Genomic DNA, 20,559 nt, shown 5'->3' with positions numbered 1-20,559 from the left:
TCATTTTAAAAAGGTATCTTTAAAAAAAAGAAAGAAAGAAAAGAATGGGAGAAGAAATTCAGTCTTGCACTGCGAGTTTTCCCCAGTGACCATATGGTTTTGAAAGCCAGCCCTGCCATTCACATCAGTACTTCCCCCTGTCATCTTTCTGGGCCACCAAGTATCTGCCCCCTACCCCTGGCTGTAGAGGTGCTCGGGGGAAACTTTCAGGTATACAAGGAAACACTTTAGCTCACTCTTAGGCTGTGAATCATATCTAAGTAAAATGAAGAGCCTATTAGATGGGCAAGACTTGCCCTTGAGAAAAATGTTCCTACTCTACAGCACTGGAAAGTCATTATCTCTGATTTCAAACTAAGAAAAACAATATATGGGTAACAGTTTTTGAGGAGTAGAACTTTATATATGGCATCATTCTACTGGGGGAAGCGGGATTCTTGCTTCTACGGGAAGCACCTGTATTTATTAGTTAAAATAAGTGTTGACAAGGAGAAGGATAATTTTAGTCTGAAAGAAGACAGCTTTATAAGCTAGGATATTTAGCTTATCTCTGTCTGATAGCTGCATATTAGTTCACATATTTAAAGATAGTTAAGGAATGACAGTAGCTAAAGGCCGAAAATCACAGTCCAGGTATGTTTTCCTTTAGCATCTGTAGGATCAATTCCAATAGCAAAGGAATAAAAACAACCATCCCTGATTGGAAGAAACCAATGATTCTACAATGTGACCAAGATATGGTCAAATAAAAATGAGCATCTTGGGGTTGATGGACTAGGTCAAGTAGATTTTCCTGGTTTTATCCTGCCTTCCTAAATCCATTGTCCCAGAGACAACAGTCAATTTTCCGTAGGAGGATGGCCACAGTCATGAGACTAACAGCCTTTTTCTGAAGTTTAGATGGCCAAGGAATTCAGAAAACAACAGAAACTCCCTGACAAGATCTAACCAATGTGCCTCCTTAGGTCTCACCTAGAAGAGCCCTGCACTTTTTTTTTTATGGGAACTTACATTTGTTTGGCATTTTCCTTCTTTCCATAAGTTAGTAACAAATGGAGCTGGAAAGCTCTCCTAAGGATCAGAGCCCAAACCGAGTGCTCACGCTGGAGCCTCTAGACCACTGGAGAATACTAACAAAATTTTCAGGGTTCTGCCTGTCGTTAAGAAAAGGAGCCAATGCACAGAGAATCCAGGCAGGTACCTGTTCTATGACCCCCTACAGCTACTCTATCTAGAAAGTTCTGCTCACTCCCTCTGTAGATGTCATACAAATATCTTCGTGGATTGATTTCCTTCCCTAGGTATGCTTCTTATTCTGCTCACCCAGGTTCTCACCCTTAATATTCTTCAACAGAAAGCAAGTGCTATGAATCCCTAGTCAGCCTCTAGGCTAGGTCAACGGCTTTTTACTAAACTTTCCCCATCCTTGAGCTTGTTCTAGAAAAGCATGGAACACGTCTGCAAAAACAACACATCACGTCTATGAATGGAAAGGTTCATGATGTCTTAGCAGAGTAGCACAATATCTGGAATATACTCTTTCTTCAAAGCATGAGCATGCATATTAAAATCTCTTTACAAAGGTTCAAATAGCATAGAGCTATATGAATTGTATAATCCAAGTAGCTTCTCACATAGTTCTATACAGGGACACGCAGGCTGTTAGCTCTAATACACTTTTACTCTAGCGTGTATCTTGTAGCATGAGATGGATGATGTTTGGCTTATATATGTAATTAATTGATATTTTCAAGAATATGGTAATTCCAGGGCAAGTACTTATTAAAGAAGAAAAATAACATAGCCTGCAAAGAATTGTGCATTGTTCACTATGTATTAACCTGTATCAACCATTGCTCATGACAATTTAAGATGTCAGTGATAGTTTTATCTATATTTTAGAGATGGGGAAAATGAAACTCAGAATATATATGACAGATATTCTTAGACATAAAAGTCTATTTCACACTGGTCGGTGGTGGTGCACACCTTTAATCCCAGCATCATCAGGAGGCAGAGACAGGCGGATCTCCCTGAGTTCAAGGCCAGCCTGGACTATAGAGCAAGTTTCAGGGCAGGCTCCAAAGGTACACAGAGAAACTCTGTCTCCAACAACAACAACAAAATTTATTCAGTCTTTTTAAATGGCTGGATAGAATTTTATTATAGTGTCCTTTTTATTGATATGTATTATAATTATTTTTAATTATATGCAGCTTTGCAGCATCTTATACTTTTATAAACTTTTATTTAGAATTTAAATTAGGAAGACAAATCTGTATACATCTTAACAGTTGATTTTTTCCCCACCACACAGCTATCCCAAATTATCAGCTAAATTGAAAGTGATTGCTCAGTGTGTTATTCTTTACACTCAAACTGTCTTTTCGTCAACATGTGGGCAACAACTAGTCTTTGTTGTTTTATTATGATATTTCTAGATAAAGCTGACCCTGCTGACTGATAAGGACTTAATGTTTATGGCCTAATTCAGGGTTTAAGTCTTCTGTTACTTCTGATACATTCCCAATCATGTTCTTGAAGAGTGCTTTTTAAAAATTTTTCTATTATCATACTTTTCATTATCTCTAAACCCATTTCATCTTTTCCATCTTTTTAAATCTAGTTGCACTGGCGTCTAAATTCTAAGTGGTCTCTTAAATGAGTAAACGACCTCTTTGTGTCTACTGTCATTACTCTTCCATCAGATTTCGATCTCATCCATTATAGTTTCTCATTTATTAAAATCATTTTCTCAAAATTCCCTTTTTTCTTTCTTTCTTCTTCTTCCCTCCCCCCCCCCCTTTTTGGTTTTTCAAGACAGGGTTTCCCTGTGTAGCTCTGGCTGTCCTGGAACTTACCCTGTAGACCAGGCTGGCCTCAAACTCAGAGAACCACCTGCCTCTGTCTCCCGGAGTGCTAGAATTAAAGGCGTATGCCACCACTGCCCTACTCAAAATTGCCTTTCATCTTCCTAAAATACTGTTTAATTTATCCTTTGAAAGTTTCAGACATGCATAGAACACAACCTGCTCATATCCATCACCACTCCTAACTTCACATCCTCTTCTTACTAACTTATGTTCTTATTTAACCAGGGGTCCAGTCACTGATGCCCTTATTTGCATGCGTGTGGGGTCACCCAAGGAGGATGATCACTCTCCAAAAGAAAGTTGTCTCCCTGTCTCCAACAGCCATGAAGTATGACTGCCTACAGCTTCTCTGCAGGGATGAGGAGTCAGAAGTCTTCTCAGGTTGGAATTTTGGAAACATACATTTTTTTCTATTCCTCCTTTTGTGTCTTTGACTGCATTGAGCATATTTATTTATGTCCCTTACTGTTGTTTTGCTGACTGATTCCCTTTTATTGTGCCGACTCGCACTCAGGTGAGTCTCTTCTTACACAGCTACAATTCATGCCGTGAATGCGCCATTACTGTGTTTTCATCCATCAAAATATTGGGTCCCCGGCGTAAGGCACTTTAATTTTCAATATTTCCATTTTCCATATTTTTCTTGTTAAACTTTTCACACTTACTCTTTATGTTAATTTCTTTCTCCAGAGATCCCCAGACTGCATTGCTGTAACAATTTAATATCATACCTCTGTATTCTGAGTGTTTAATATTTGTTTCTAAGAAGACTTTTTTTTACTCCCTTATAGTTATAATTCAGATTAAGACATGCAAATTTGTGTGCTTGTGCACACCCATGAATTTTCCTGGCCCCTCTTAGCATCACTATGCTTCTCAGTCCTAAGCAAGGCTCTTAGTGTTTGCTTCTACTTTTCACGGGACCTGAAACCTGGTCTCCTCCTTTCAGTGGATCTTAAGGCTGGGAGATGGAGATGGGTACCTCACCCATTGCTTCAGAACAATGGGGAAGCTGCTCTGGAGCTTACAAACCAAGTTGCTCGATTTCTAATAATTTATTGTGTCTGGATATTTACATTTTATCCTTGTGAGGGTGTAGCAAATACTGAATGTCTAACCTTTGTAGTAGGAAGACTTTCATGTTATCGTATCTGTCCTATTGCTGGAGCTATAAAACTTAAGCCAGGGTTTCAACCCTCATCGATTCGGTGTTTGGATATTAAGCTACATGAATTTCATGCATAAAGATTCTGGGACTCAGGGCTTCACTCTCTCAGGGAATATTTTATTTTGCCCTATTCTCCTTTCCGCCAAGATTCCAATACTCATGCCTTGCCTTCAAACATAATGTAAACATACTTTTCCTGAATGTGTATCTGTGGAGTAGATCAAACTTCATGTCGTTGGGGTGAGGCTTGATTCGGCCACACAGAAGACGCCCCTCCTTCCGTGTTCATGATCCCGTCCTAGGCTAAAACCTTAAAGTCGCTCCACAACCCCCTATTTCCTTCTGAGTCATCGTTCCCATCCCGCAGCTATTTTAAAAATCTTTCCACTCTCCTTACCCCTGCCCCCACCCTATGCCTGCCTTATGGAGTGTAACCTACAACCTACTCCCTAAAGGAAATGGAGACCAGGAGAACAGCCTTCTTAAATTCAATATGCCTGGCTTATTAACAGATTCATGTGGGAAAATGACCCCATTTCCCTTCTTCCTCCAAGGAAGAAAATGTTCTTCCCCAAGGAGAGCAGCTGTATAAAATATCATGGAAGCCCAGACACTTCAGAAAGGAAAAGCGGGATTCTATTAATAATTATTCCAGGACAACAGGTGTGACCCAGAGCTGTCCCGGGAGAAACAGGACATGTGGTCCTATAAAGTTTGTAGTTCCACCTGCACCCTGGATGCAGTCCCTGTGTGTGCCACAGTACCACGTTCCTTTGACAGTGTCCCCTCCTCTGTGTGGTCAAGTTTCCCTTCTTATTCTATTTTAACACGGTCACTCTTTCTCACCGCTCCCTGTTTGGACTCCTCACCTCCTTATACCAGGCTCATTAAAAAGCTTGTGCCCCCTCTCCATTTTTTTCTCTTTCTGCATTTACAGGATTCTAGATTCTTCTTTCACTTCCACCCTGATGCTGCTCTAGACAATATCATAGAGAACCGTCTTGTCTCTTAATAGAGGAGACAGCATTCGGTGTGCCTCAGTTTCTTAGGTCCTGCCATCTGCTGTAAACTAGCCACCCTCACTGTTCCTTGAGATCCTAGAACGGCACAGTATAGGACCATCCTGTTTTGACAAGTGCTCTGAGTGACAGGCACACGAGGACCCCCATGAGAAACATTGAGAGCAATAGTACATGTTAACATTCTAGCCATCCTAGCCCTTTTGAAAGACATATATCCTGGACCAGCTTGAGTTTCATCAGGAATTCTGCATGTCACATGTGGTATCTTTTGACAGAAGGTCAATATGGTGGCTTCAGTGAGACTGTCCCCATAGGCTCGTACATTTGGATGTGTGGTCCCTAGCCATTAGAACTGTTTGGGAAGAATTCAGAGGAACGGCCTTGTTGGAGGAGACGTGTCACCGAGGGTTAGGTTTTGAGATTTTGTTCCCAGTGTGCCTCCTCTGCCTTCTGCTTGTGAATCCGCATGGGAACTCTCTGCTCTTCCTGCTGTCATGCCTCTGCTTCACCATCATGGACTCGGACCTGCTCAAACTGTAGCCAAATTAAATGCTTTCTTTTATGAACCGCTTTGGTCATGGTGTTTCGCCCTAGCAACGGTAGGGTAACTAATAGAAGTAGACTCTCTTTGTTCTGTCACTTTAGACCTGGAAGCCCAAAGATGGCAATTTAGAAAAAGAGTTTTACATCCCACTAGAAAGGGTATTTCTCTCATATTTTCGATGGCAGCTAAGATGTACTCAGTGCACTGAACCCAGTGTGGTGACATGCCTGGCATAGTTTTTCTTGCTAGAGGCTACTAGTTATATGTCCATCCATAGTTAACATAAAACAGCCTCAAGTAGCAGTATGGCGTTCTGCTTCAAAAGAGCAATCCCATAACTAATATGAAGTTACTAAGTGGTGGATACATTTTTTAGCTCCTACCAAACATGGCCCAGCCTTGCCTTTGGTCCTCACCTCTTCAGGACCAGCAGGCATTTGCAGGTATTTTGAGGCATCTCCCAATCATTGTCCTATCACTTTTCCACGCATTGTGAGTTGCAGGTTGAACTGACTCTTCCTTGAGCAGGTTCTGCCTGAACTGTAACTTGTGCGCATGCCCAGCTCTTTGTGCGAAAGGAAATCAACTTCAACTTTTAGGATCTTCCCAAGCCAAAACATATTTGCCGTGCTTTTTGTGTCTTAATGGCAACAAAAATATGAGAGATATCATTTATGCTGGGCTTATTATGTGCTAGGAAAAGCAGGCCACATTTTGGGGGTATGTTTGTCAGAAGGAGAGGAAGCCGATCAGACATAGGAGCTGAAATGATTTTCTTACCGATTGTTAGAGAAGCTTCAAGTGTTAGCATGAGCTCTCAGCCATGACGAATCTTTATGAAACCTCAAGCGTATGTTGAGAATCAAGACAAACAAGCATGATCTTCCCAGCGTTAGGAAGATGGAAGTGGCATCCCATCCCACTGACTCACAACTAAGAGCCAGGAAAGAGCTGTGTAACGCAGCTCCAGTGAATCAGTATTGATGATAACTTCCTCTGAGCCAATTTGAAGCAATTGTTTCCGCAGCTGGGAAGACAGGAAGCTCGAGTTTGATAGGTTGACAGGGGACTATTGCTGTGGACAGTGTTCATGCTACACCATTCTAGAGAGCGTTCAGAGCAACCGTGGGTCTAGGCAGGAATTCGGGGTGTCTGAGTAGGCTTCTGAACACAGTTGTATGTTAATTAGGTTTCACTGGAAAAATATCAATTTTCTCTAATCTTTAAATAGAATTGAATAATTTAGAAGGAATTCATTTATGCTAACTATAGTGAGAACTATGCTAAGATATGTATATATGTAAAACATCCTCCTACCTAAGATATATTATACATTATATATGCATATATATTATGTCTATATTATATTATATATATATATATATATATAAATTGCCATTTCCTAATGGAAATTTTATGAGCAGTTGGTGTAATGACACCATAAAAATGCTGCCTCAGCTGGAGACAGATATGGAAAAGGAGGTCATTAAAGCTGTGAGAGAGAGGACATGGGGCAACTCAGGAAATAAAAATAACTCCAATAAAAACCGGAGTCAGAAAGGAAATTGAGGGAAAAGATAGATTTTGACCGAAGCAGAATGAGGTGGCTCAAAAATCTGGGATCCATAAAAGTCTTTGTTGATTTAATCACTGTTTCTGCTTGTGTGTCTAGCTCAACATTTCATCAGTCAGAGAAGGAAAATAAAAGCAGAGAAATCTATAGCCATCGTCTGTGAAGCACATTCAAGGCCAGACTGCTGGATATAATCAGTTGCTTATTAGTTCCTTAAACCTGATTTTACAGAGGAAAGAAGTCAGAGCTCTTGACTTCGTGGCTCAGAACAGGAAGCGTTAGAAAGGACTCCACCCCTGAGGCGCTCACATAGTCCAAGCCTGCTGAAGCTCCCCTCCCTGCCCCATTTGTTGAGATAGGTTTTTTTTTTTCCTCATATAATACTTCTTGATTACAGTTTCTCCCCACCTCCCCTCCCATCTGGATCCTAGTTCCTATTTTTAAACCAAATGTGATAAAATTTTAGGTAAAGAGCCAGATGAATAGGGAATAGATTACTAAAATCTGTTTGGATTCTGATTTCTCAGTAAAGATTTTTTTCCAACAATTTGTTGAATTGACTAGTGAAAAGAAACACATTCACAAACAATTACTATGTTCAAAGCACTAATCGCTACATGATTCACAGAATTAGGATCATGTTTCATGTGTTTGATTCATTCTCTTATTTTCCTCGTTTTTTGGTAAAGCAATTATTTGAAAAATACTTTTTCCGTCTTCCTATTCTCTAGAAATCAATCCAAGTGCATTAAAACATAAAATTACTGTCTCAAAATTTATAAATAAGAGGTTTGCCCAAGCCAAAAAGACACACTAAGATGGTGCCATATTGTTTTATCAGTATTATGAATTCTGTTGGCTGCAATGGTCAAACTCATCAGCAGTGGTGGCAATGGATAGAATCTGATCTTTTATGCAGGGATTTATCTTCTGACTTCTCTGTTTTCATAGCCTTGCCCTCAGAGTTAGGAACCACAGCTTCCTACATCCCAGCTTTCTCAGCCTAAAGCATGGCCTCCCCAGCTGCCCGTGATGGAGGAATGCTGCCTCTTACCCTCAACTTCTAGCTTCACCAGTTTGGAGTAAGCTGTGCCCAGGCTGTTTTTTGCCACACATCGGTACTGTCCTGCGTCTTCCTTTTGCACATTATGGATCCTTAAACTCCCCGATTCAAGAACTGCAATGCGGGAATTTTCCTGCCAAAGACAGGGACATGAGTTTGAAAACAACTTTAGTCAAAGACACGTTTGCCTTATTTCGTTGGTTTATCACTGTCCTTAACACCCAAAATGTCAGCCTCTACCCTACGTATGCATATTAACGCACTACTGAGACCATGCGAGATCATCTAAACTAACTACTTCAGTGATCTCATGAGATTGCATCCATTTTTTTTCTCTTACCCTCATCTCATTAAAACATAACACTGATCGTGACTTACATAAGTCATGCTGTGTCTGTTTAATTGAAAGCATTGTTCTTTGGGGCTAGAGGTGTAGCTTAGTGGTAGAAAGTGTGCTTAGCATACACACAGTCCTGAGATCACCCCCAGAATAAAACACAAAGCCAGGCAAGAATTTAATATATTGTTTTCAGTTACCGTACTTCACCATACACCCTTAGGGTAGCCTTGGGAGAATGCATAGCCTTTAAGAATTTCAGAATTACTCTTTGGGGTTTGGATTGACAATTATCTTCTCTTTTTGTGTTCACTGTAACTTGAGTAAGGCTTACAGAGTCAGACAGCTTTGCTTTTTCTTGAGAAAATGCATCGGGACTTAAAACAACAGGCAAACCAGGCATGTAAATACTGCCATTAAAGTTGGCAAAGCTCGTCAGATTTACAGTTCGTTTCAGTTATTTGACATATTCTGGCAGCTATGGATTATTTCCCATGGAGCGTGTAGGGCCTGGTAACATGGGAACAGAGTCTGTAACCTCATTTCCAGGTGAGGCAAAGCTGTGGAGGTGATCGTGGTACAGGATAACAATTTATTAGTAAGAATGGGTACAATACACAAGCTAAGCCAATTAACAGTGCATCTTTCATAAGTGTGTGTGTGTGTGTGTGTGTGCACGTGCGCACATGTGTGTGAGTGTATATGAATATGGTATATCTACATGCCTGAACAAATGTGTGTGTCCATGTGAATGTATGTGGCAGGAAGTGGACTTTGGATGTCCTGATCTACTGCTCTCTACTTTGCTCCTTTGAACCAAGATCTTCACTGAGCTTGGAGTTAGACTGGCTGCCAGCAAGCCCCATAACCTTCCTGTCTCCTCCTCCCAAAGTGCTGGGCTTACAGGCACACCTTTATGTGGCTGCATATGAGCTCAGGTTCTCATACATATGAGGTCAGGTTCTGACCCATGATACCATCTCTCCAACCCAGATGATGTAGCTTTAATCTAACCCCTCTTTGTTACTGAGATGTGTTTGTCTCTGTTTATCATTCTGAGTCTACTTGCTCGAATTTCTCACCCTTGTTTTCTCATTTTCTTCCTTCCAGTCCCCATCTTTCTCATCCCCGAAACTGTCAATTTTAAAACTTGGGTGTTAGTTCAGCTTTGTTATTCCGAAAGTTTCAAACATTCAATGTTAAATAATAATAATAATAAAGATTCAGTCAAGCAAGAACAAGAAGCCTTGCCTTACTTGGGTCCTGCCCCCTTTTCCTCTCCAATATTGCTGATTTCTATCTCTCAGTCTCCAAGACAGTCCCTGCTGGAATGTCCTGAAGTGAGCGTGTGCAATTAGGAAGACAAGAATGGAAGTTTGGGTGATGCAGATAGAGAAAAACATATACCAGAAGCTTGTTAACATGTGTAGATGAGATGCTCCGAGATCATTATGCTGAAAACATGACTTCCACTGGCTAGAAAGAGAGCCCAGCCATGAAGAGTGCATGCTGCTCTTGCAGAGGACTGGAGCCACCATATTGGGTGGCTTGTGCCATCTACAATTCCAGTTCAAAAGGGTGTGATACTTTCTTCTGCCCTCCATGGATGCCCATATCCATGTACATACATACACACACACACACACACACACGAATAAAAGTTAAATATAAATCTTTTCAAAGGGAGCCTTAATATAATAATTACTTACCCTGAGAGCACTATCCCCCTTGATCCAGGAGACAGACGGCTTGGGGTTGCCCATTGTCGTACATGGTAGAACTGCTTTCAACCCCTCGATTATTTTGACGTTAATGGGAGGGCGAGTTATCTTAGGTTCTGTGGGGAAATGAAAGTCAAACAGAAAAAGACAATGTATCTGAACTGAACTGGGGTTTTAGCTTTCTAGTTCATTATCGGCGTTCATTTCAAGAATCATCTTAGGGAACTTAAATTACAAAGTTTGACAAAGGCTAAGATGGGTCATTAGTAGACATCAAATGGAAATCCATCTTAAAGAATGGTTAGATCTGCTTTGTTAAAACCTCTATTCCCTTTTTTTTTCAAAACTCGTTTTTATGAAGCATACTAGAGATCTGAAATTTCTTAGTACTCTTTATTTTAAATGACACTTAACAAAATGTCTATCAGCATAAACTGTCCCCATAATAATTCAACAATAAGCAATTTGTGCCATTAGATGTCAAACACTTTATAATCATATCATTTTGAATTATGATCTCCTTTCTGTTTAGTTTCCATCTCTTTATTACTATTCTTTTCTGAGTTAAGGTCTCATTACATAGCTCTGGATGACCTAGAACGCACTATATCGTAGAGGCTGGCCTCAAATTTGAGACTTCTGCCTCCTGAGATCTGAGTCTACATTTGCTTCTAGGTCTAGTTCCCACCTTTGACTCTGACACAGTTTGGAGAATCAAGATTCTACAAAGAGAAGTTGTCTCTTCAGCCAGCACTCGGGGCATCTTTTCTGAAGAAATGGGTGATATTGGTTCATCTTAGTCTCTTCTGTGAAGCTTTGAGAAGAAGTCATTAACTCTAATGTGTAGCATGGAGGCATTCAAATGCCTCAAAGCACTCATAAAGCGGTTACTCTACCTCATGTCCCTACTGATCTGATACTGTAGATACAGAGTGGAGGAATGTCTTTGTGGGACAGATTTCTGATGTGCGTATGTGTGTGTGTGTGTGAATTTTTAAAAAATGCATAATGATTTCAAAAGGAAGTTCCCAAAAATAATCAGGAGCAGTGTGAATGCCAAAACCAAGGCGGGAGAGGAGAACGAACTAAAGGATTGTTTGAAGATGGTGGTTGTGGCAGGAATAAGGGTTGGCCCTGGAACCTATATTTGTACTTGAGCTTGTGCTGTGGCTGAACTTCAGCACGCAGAGGGCTTTGTTTGATGACTGCTACGAACTGTGCGGAGACAACTTTCGGGTCCTAGACGACGCCCTTCCGTACTCACTCATCTTCACTTGCAGGGCGCCACAACTCTCCACGGCTCCTCCCACTCCGTTGTTGGCGCTGCAGCAATAGATGCCGTCATCACTGTCTTCCACACTCAGGATGGTGAGAAGCTGACCATTCTCCCGGATGCTGTAGCGGGTGTCAAACAGTCTGCAGGTCATGGAGCAGAGAGGAGGATCAGTGAGCCACGTGTGATTTTACACACACACACACACACACACACACACACACACACTTGTCTTTGATTAATGGATCAAATGGATGGCCATCTGTGAATAAAGTAAAATCCTCATTCCCTGACCATATGCTGAATCAGGTGGCTCCTTGAACTTGGAACTCCTCAGCCCCCAAGGCTGTGAGAAATAATATTTTCTTGGTTATAAGCTACAAGACTTAACAATTCAATCACAGTAGCTCATATGGACTAAGAACATTCAGCTTCAACGCTGCCTGTTAGAGCATCCTCCAGCACACTTTGTTCTGGATTGTTGTAGAGGAGTTTTGGTCAGAGAGCCAATGTGCTAAGGGACAAAGCAGACCCTTCATCTGCCAAATGGGACTGCTGACTGTTTGAGACTCTGTCTCATTTTGAAAGAAAAAGATGATAGTGACACAGAAGTCAGACTCTTAGAAAACAGACATCATAGTTTGGGGACACAGAGGGAGTGACAGGCTGGCCTCTCAGCTTCTCTGTGTGTCCTGGGACACATGCCCGCAGACTTAGAATACCGCGGTGCTGCCTAGTTCCTGCTAAACTTCAGGATTCTCACCTGGCACTCCCCATGTGAGATTAATCAGTGCCCTGCCCTGAACCTCAAATCTTCCAATTACAAAATGACTATATTTTCACTTTGTATATTCTAGAAGGTCACCAACAATATGGGTGTATTTCCATGGATGAGGAACTCTAAGGTAGAGCTGGCATCCTTAGCAGGATGGAACAGAGTACTTACTTAATGAGGATTTTATTTCTGGTCCAAGAAATCTCTGGCTGAGGGTAGGATTCCACGGCACACATGAAAGTCGCTACTTCTTCAACTAAGGCATCTACGGTTTCAAGAGGCGTGGTGATGACAGGAGCTACACAGGGTAGAAACAAAGGAGTACTTTCTAGAATGTTACTCATTACTTTGCCCTTTATCAGCCAGAAGCCATGGCATACCTGAATGAACATTACTGTTCAAACGCCCCCTGGACATGGGGTGACATGTCTGTGAGGTCAATGCACCAGAGGAGACAGGAGATTCTTGGCTGGGTAGACTAGCTGAGCCACCATGAAATCCTGCTGTCAGTAAATACTCAGAGAACAACCAAGGGGGACCCCTCATGTCAGTCTCCGACCTCCACACACATCTTTGTGCAGATGTGAAAGCATCCACCAAGTCACAAGCAAACATTTTAAAAAGAAATGAAAATGTAAATTAAAACTCTACTCGTTGGGGGGGACTATAAAGATAAAGAAAAACAGCAAATTTTAGAGGGGATGATGATGGATTAGAACCCTGTGCATTGTGGGTAGTAATTAAAATGGTTGTCACTGGGGAAAAGAATATGGAGGTTCCACAGAAAGAAATCAAAAGAGAATCATGATCAACAATGCCACTTCCAGGGACACAGTCAAGAGAACAGAAAGTGAAGACTCAGATACTCAAGTATTTCCACATCTCTATTCATAGCAGCACTAACTCATAACAGCAAAAGATGGAAGAAGCCTAAGTGCCCACCAACGGATGGTTAAACAAAATTAACATAAATATACAACAGAATATTATTTGGCCATGGACATAAGAGAAGTGTTATGTTCTATGACATGGAGAAACACGGAAACAAAAAAAATCAAAGCATATGAAAATAGTCACAGAGGATTAGGGTATAAGATCCTATTCCTAAAGCATGTGCAATTCACAAACCTACAGAGCAAAAATGGGAGAATGGGAGTGGGTGGGAAGGAAGGTGCCGTGTCCTATGGAGCTGGATTACGGGTGATGTTGAGCCTCCCAACATGGTCCTGGAGACAGAGCTCAGGTGCTCTAGAAGAACAGCAAGTGCTCCTTATCTGCTGAGCCATCTCTCCAGCCCCACAAAAAAATTAAGTCATTATTGACACTCTAGAATCTATCGCAAATGAGTGCTCATACGCAGAAAGTTAGATGACCCGGGTCATGAAACAGATGAATTGAGCTCAGCTAAACAAATGGAATAGAGCGAGGTGAGGACACAGGCGGTTTTGCCTTCTTGCTGTGGTCTCCTGGAGCTGCTTTGCCCTGGCAGAAATGAATTGTTTTTCTTTATTTTACCAGGAATATTGCTAATAGTTGCTAAGTAGCCATTATTGATCCACTAAATTGCATAAATTTATGGTTAAGGTCTATTAATACTTAATGCTTAAAATCAATCACTTCTAGGCTGCAGAGAAGGCTTGAGTTTAGTCCCCTAGGACCTATTTGAAACAGCTAGATACAGGAGCACAAGCCTGTGATCCCAGCCTTAGGGAGGCAGGGACAAGGGTCCCTGAGGCCTATTAGAGAGCTGGTCTAGCTAAGCAGTGAGCTGAAAATTTAGCACATCTCAAAAAATAAGGTGAAAAGAAGCTGAGAAAGATACAGCTCGAAATCCATCCACTGCTTTTCAGCTACACTATATCTATGTTCTGGGGTTACTTTGAGGGTGAAAATGGCCTACAATGGTACTATGCATGCAGATTCTTGACTGCCTCCAGGATTTGTTGGTTGTTTGAAACTGGATGTGGTTTAGGATCTTTTCACTGCAGAAGCAGGACAAATCAGTGGAGTCGTTTTGTTTTGTTTTATTTTGTTCTCAGAAAACTGGATGCTAAATATGTTTCAGAATACTGATTAATAAACAGACAGGACGAGATTATTGCAAACTGGCGCCTTGAAAAGCAGCTCTAATAAAAGGTGCTCAGGGTTTCATGAGAGGGAAACAGGTCAGGCAGCTGAGCAACACGGAAGGAAACACGTGGCGTCAACAGTCTTGGAAGCAGATGTAGCCTTTTCTGACTTGTTTGTCCACTTTGTCTTTTCAAAGTAAATCTTAATGACCGTGTGTTATTTTTTATTTTAAAAATAAACTTTATCTGTCAGTTTCTTTCACGCCACACAAACACAGAAATGTGGAGGTGACAGTGATTCACACTCAGCTGAGGCCAGTTGAGATCAAAGAAGTGATATACAACCGGCAAAATCCGGAAACTCTGAGACACAGGGAAATGCACAAAGTGTCACTCAGAGCAGAATCGTGTTAGCATCTTCCCATAGTGTTCAGTGATCGGACAGTCTTGGGTCAAAGATTGTTCTACGTGTTCCATCTCAAACTTCATCTTTATTATCTTATCAAAAACATGAGTTAAATGCAATTAAGTATTTGCAAACTAGACAAGGACTAAGGATAGTTAAATCATTTTTGTAACCATCCCCCAAAAAGAAGTGATAGAGATGAGCTTCAGGGTTAAGGTTGGCTTAGAGGCCTCATGTCTTGGGACTGGAGAGATGGCTCGGTGGGTAAAGTCCCTGGTGTGGAATCATGAGAACTTGAGTTCCGATCTCCAGAGCACACACACAGTTGAGCACTGGACCAGGCGTGTCTGCAATCTCAGTGCTCTTATGAGAGGTTGGGAGGCGGAGACAGGGATCTCTGGAAGTCGGCAGGCCATCTAACCTGCCTTATAGAGTGGCAAGTGAGAAATCTCCACATACATGCCTTGGCTTGTGCATACCTGCACTGACACATGAAGGCACACACACACACTACATACACACATACACTGTGAGAGAGAGAGCGCGCCTATCTCTGAATTCTAGGATGAACTGTGTCTTATATGCACAGAAAATGGGAACTTTACATCAATATTAATCTCTATGAGCAGAGCAAATTTTTTCAGATCTATTTTGCCCACCTTCCAAAGCTATCCAAATTCCCTTTGAAGTGTTCACTGACACCATCACATAGCTGTACCAAAGGGCATGGTTGACTCAGTGGGCCGCTTCCTGTTTGCTCTCCTCCTCGCCCAGCTTTCATCCCAGCAGGAGCCTATGTAAACGGAACCTCTGTCTTTTCTCACGATCCAAGAACCACATGGACAGCAAACACATGAGGATGAACACAGCGCTTTTAGGATCCACAGTAAACCTGACTTGAGTGAACTCTAGCGTTGGTGAGGGGGGTTGATACCACCCTTCTCTGTCTTTTAGGGGCTTTGGAAGATGGCGCTGACACACTAACCTCTGGCTGAACCGTTATTAATGAACATACCCAAATGCAAAAGAAGCCAGGTGCATTTTTTCAAAAAGAAAATTGGCAACTGGGAGGTCAGGCCTTTAATCCCAGCACAAAAGGAAGGTAAAGGTAAGCAGATCTCTAAATTCAAGGCCAGTATGGTCTACAAAGTGAGTTCTGGAAACAGCCAGGACTACACAGAGTCCTGTCTCAAAAAAAAAAAAAAAAACAGAGAAAGAAGCAGAGGAAGAGGAAGAAGAGGAGGAGGAAGAAGAAGGAGGAGGAGAAAAGAAAAAGAAGAAGAAGAAGAAGAAGAAGAAGAAGAAGAAGAAGAAGAAGAAGAAGAAAAAGAAGAAGGGAAGGAAGGAAGGAAGGAAGGAAGGAAGGAAGGAAGAAGATTGGTGCTGAGACCTTAAAAACATGTTTTTCTAATTATTATCAATACAGCATTAATTCTTTCTATCAGTTTAAGAAAACACTTTGGTTTTGGGAACTTTTCAGATTCTCCAAAGATAATAACAGGTATTGATGGTTATGTGACATATCCTAATAGCTGTGAAATTTTTAATTGCAGTGAAAAGAACATTTTTGTCATGAAGTTTTTATAACATGTAAAATTAGCCTGGAATGACTCTCAGCCATTTTGAAGGCTATGTCATTAATTCCTCGAAACTGAATGCATTCTCGACTCTTCCCATCTGGGAAGGACTTTCACGGGAGTTCTGTGTAGACTTCCAGAATGTCTGAATTTGCATCCCTTGGAGGTGTTCCATTGGGTTAAGCTGCCTCCTGCAAGGACCCAAGTAAAGCATGCTGCATATTGCCCTCACAGCCACCATGAGTAATCCTTAGTGTGACCCTGGACGATGGACCAGTCCAGGATGTCCGCAAGAAAACCAAGTCAGAGACTACGTGCTTTCTTTAGAGATTTGCAGCAAGATGCTGGGGACAGGAAAGGGGGAATTAATTGTGACACCTGTCCTTCAGTATCCTTGTTTCACATTCTTTGTTTTCTGACCTCTAGTAGCTGGTATTTTCCACATAACCCCAGGTTCTGCGCCCTCCAGATCTTCAGCTGCACGGCCCCTGAAAAGCGCTGATCCTAAGTTACTATGAACACCTGCCCTATTACTCCTATGTTCATACAGCATTTGCAGACACAGGGAGACAATTGTCCAGGTCAGAATCACTCTTAAACTGCTGTCTGCAGCCTTACCAGTCTGTCTGCCTGCTCTGCTGGGCCTGTGTTCTTCAGTCATCTTCCCGAATGGACAAGTCCAGGGATGGCCACGTCACCCCTCCTCCGTGGCCTCAAGTCCTACTTCACCTTTAGAGATATTATGAAATTTCCTCTCTTCTTCCCCCCCCCCCATAAGAGCCATGATGTAAAGCAAGTGTTTTTCCCACACATAGGATGAGTAAGTGGCAATGAGTGTCAGTATGAAACACTCACCCAGGACTTGCTGTCCTGGAAGGCGTGCACGACAGCTGCATTAGCTCTGACTGACTCATAAGTGCCATCTGTGAACCCTGTCCCCGCACACACACGATTTAAAAGACAGGGCTTCTCCGCTTTACCTAAAGAGAAATTACTTAGACATTCAACCCTGTAGGTTTGGTTGTAAATGGGTCGTTTAGAAGGGGGGTTTTATGAGGAAATCCTTGCAAATGTTTAATTATTCCAATTCTACCAACGTGAATCTTGTGCTCTTGTGGAATTTTTATAATGCCCCACCTTATGCTTAATACACCCTGATGAATCAGAGAGTGCTCTTAAAACCTCTGGCTGAGCAAATGCAGCTAAACTTTGGCCGCTTTCATAGATGATGATTTCTAGAAGTTTCCTACTTGAGGTGAGGAAATGAAACTCATTTTTTAAAAAAGTCACTAGTTGAAATGACCTAGAAAATCATGACTTCCTTTTGGCATCGGAATGTTAGGTATTTCAGTTAATTTAAAGCTAAAATAATAAACTATAAATCTACAAAGCCAAATAATCTTATGAAGAAAACAGGGTGCAGAGGAACTCATGATTCCTCTGACTATTCACGCCTTGAACAGCCTGTTTTAAATCCATTCGCTCTAAACCTGCCCGCTACACTGAACAGAACTGTTTCTTTTGTGATACCTCACTGTGGAGGTCCCTTGATTTCAGTCTGGACAAGCAAACCCTCTAACAGACTGTTCCCTACTCTCTTCTGCCGGAAGTGCCGTGAGCAAGTTTAGCCAGGACAGCTTCACCATTTTTCACTGGTAAATAAGAGAACACTTCATTTAAATTACTCTTCTCTATCAAACTACACCACATATTTTAACAATAAAATCCTAAAGCTTTCATGTCGTGTGACGTTATTGGCTTTCAGAAATAATCTGGTACATCGAACGGATGTCTAATCATTTAGGGGTGGTGTGAACCACCCAACGTGAACCCAGTGCTACTTTCTATTTTTCCTAATAAACAAAGTAGGTGAAGAAAACTATTGTTTAAACTTTAAAAATTTCAACAAATACACTGAAACAAAAAACATCGGATGGATGTTCTGACGGTTTTCTTTCAAGGCTGCAATACTTGGTATTGCTACCCTGTGCCATGATTCTGAAGTTTGCATAACAGAGATGATCATATGTGTTTGAATGAAGGTTTAGGATGACTGGTGCCTAAAAATAAAGGCATTTTTCTCCAGAATCTAAGTTCATATAAAAATACAGAGGTGTTTGTGGGGTGTCGTTGTTATTGTTTTGGGCACCCAGGTTTCATTTAGAACTTCAAAGCAGCTGCCCTCTTTACAAGCTAGGGTTTAACTGCATCCTCCTCGCTTATGGGTAACTACTTGGTATAGATTAAAACGAATAAGATCTATTAGGAGCCATAGGTCTGAACAGTAGGTGCTGTTCTACCGGACATCCGTGATCTGACCAGGAAGTATTAGGATGACCCGAAGCCAATGTTAAGTCCTTCTGGCTATTATTAGCTATTTTAAAAGGTCTGGATTCTTTTTTATCTAAAAGTGCCTAAAAGTGCCATCGTGATATAAACAATTTGGTAGAAGATATCAACCACTTCGCCCGAGTAAAATGGAGAAAGAGAAACAAGTAAGTAAACAAGAAAATAAATCCATGTAATCAGATTGTTTGGAACAAATGCTGTCTGTTACTTATAAGGGATCCTTGATCTGTTGCCTCCTGAAATGTAGATGAACTACAAACCTGAGGATGTGTTTCCCATGTACATACAAACATCACCTTCACTAATTATTCAAGATAAACTTTTTCAGTGTTTAGGCAACCCGGTTGAAATGGGAAATTATTCACCTGACGACAACCCAGCACTCTTCATAACTCTGCGGTGAGACTCTTAACACAGCCCTATCTAAAGACATTGAGTCTGCTTCTTCGTGCCTCGCTTTGAAAAGATTTCAGCGCAGACCCAGCGGCTTTGCAAATCAGGTATTTTCCACTCTTCCTGACTCTAACTTTCACAATACTCTGGCCAGAAACCATAGTGCCATGGACGGCCTGAGCTACAACAGGTGTTTGTCACTTTCTTAAGTTGCTTTCCCCTTAGGTGGTGTTATTTCCGGTGCATTCCAAAGCCCTGGAAAAAAAAAAGCTAGTGCAATCTCTCGTCAAGCCCAAATCACAACAGCAGTAGCAAAAGCACGGAGAATCGGATGTCTCCAGGCTTTTATTCCACAGGTACCTTGTGTGTCTTTCCCTGGGTCTGATTTCTAGCTGCTAAAATGCACATTAAGAGTTTGATAAAAGCTAAAACCGAAAATAGAAATGGCTTTTGCTTAGGAGCAAAACATTCTGGGTATCTGGAAGTGGGGTGGATTATAGCCTTGGCAAGCCCAGCAGGGAATGGTTTTCATCACCCGAGTAGACCACCCCACCATTTGACATACACAGAAACAGAACAGACCGCCATAATTCACAGTCTACCTGGCAACCTCTCCCTAGAAAGGAGGGCTCTGGACACATGAAGCTGTTTGTAATCGCAGAGCTTAGAAGACAGCCAGCATCGAAGAAAAACCAACCACGCTCTTCTCTTTCTCCACACATTCCAGCCCTCCATCACCCAAACACACCACAGCGTGAATCAGTCACCACGAAGCTCACGCGCCCTTTAGTGCTAGATTATGCAGACCAACCTTTTGGAAGTTTCTCGGTCCCGCTGAAGGCGACCAGGGAGAGAATCTGTAACAGTGGAATGTTGACGAGCTCTCTCATGGCTAATCCAGGCTCAGAGCAAAGGTTGCTTCTGGACGACTGAGGCCAGTTCTCCGGGGTTTACATCTTAACGCGTGGTTTGTTACAATAGGGCCGTCCACTAACTACCGTTTGTGTCTGCAGTGCCACAGGCTCTCAGCATATCAGGAATCTTCAGACCTGACTGTGGTGATGGACATGACCAGCTGGGGCGGATCCACTTAGGCCAGCAACGCAAGTGGAGGGCTGGAGGAACAAGGGAAAGAAAATCCCTGCAGAATCCCTTTTAAGACGGTGGCAGAAGGACAATACCAGATGCCATCTGCAGCCACGACAGTTCTCCCTGAGCTACGGGGTTCCTAATGTGACTTCGGTTCACCACCTCTTCTGCACTCAAACGAGGAATCCGGATCAAACTAATTTTGACTCCTCTCCATCTCTCGCCTGACCCCCCCCCCATCTCCCAGCCAACCCAGCCCAGCTGCTCCTGATTTCACCCACTCCACACCCCTTGAATTCTTCCCCTGTGCCCCTTGTAGTAATACGA

At 42.0% G+C, this 20,559-nt stretch overlaps 1 protein-coding gene across 1 annotated transcript in view; it reads right to left on the bottom strand.

Annotated features, from left to right (window-relative positions):
* The window catches only part of Musk (muscle associated receptor tyrosine kinase), a 70,707-nt gene extending 50,674 nt beyond the window's left edge, over window positions 1-20,033 (bottom strand). The window contains exons 1-5 of the mRNA XM_041657371.1: window positions 19,955-20,033; window positions 12,521-12,647; window positions 11,566-11,717; window positions 10,290-10,417; window positions 8,235-8,376 (exon numbers count right to left, since the gene is read on the bottom strand). Coding sequence (XP_041513305.1) covers window positions 8,235-8,376; window positions 10,290-10,417; window positions 11,566-11,717; window positions 12,521-12,647; window positions 19,955-20,033 — 628 coding nt within the window. The remainder of the gene's footprint in view (window positions 1-8,234; window positions 8,377-10,289; window positions 10,418-11,565; window positions 11,718-12,520; window positions 12,648-19,954) is intronic.
* Between the last annotated feature and the right edge of the window lie 526 nt (window positions 20,034-20,559).

Source organism: Microtus oregoni, unplaced genomic scaffold, assembly GCF_018167655.1.
Source record: "Microtus oregoni isolate MIOR12 unplaced genomic scaffold, Mior012 000008F_ref0000371, whole genome shotgun sequence".
Taxonomy (NCBI): domain Eukaryota; kingdom Metazoa; phylum Chordata; class Mammalia; order Rodentia; family Cricetidae; genus Microtus; species Microtus oregoni.
This window is presented reverse-complemented; position numbering and strand designations above follow the sequence as displayed.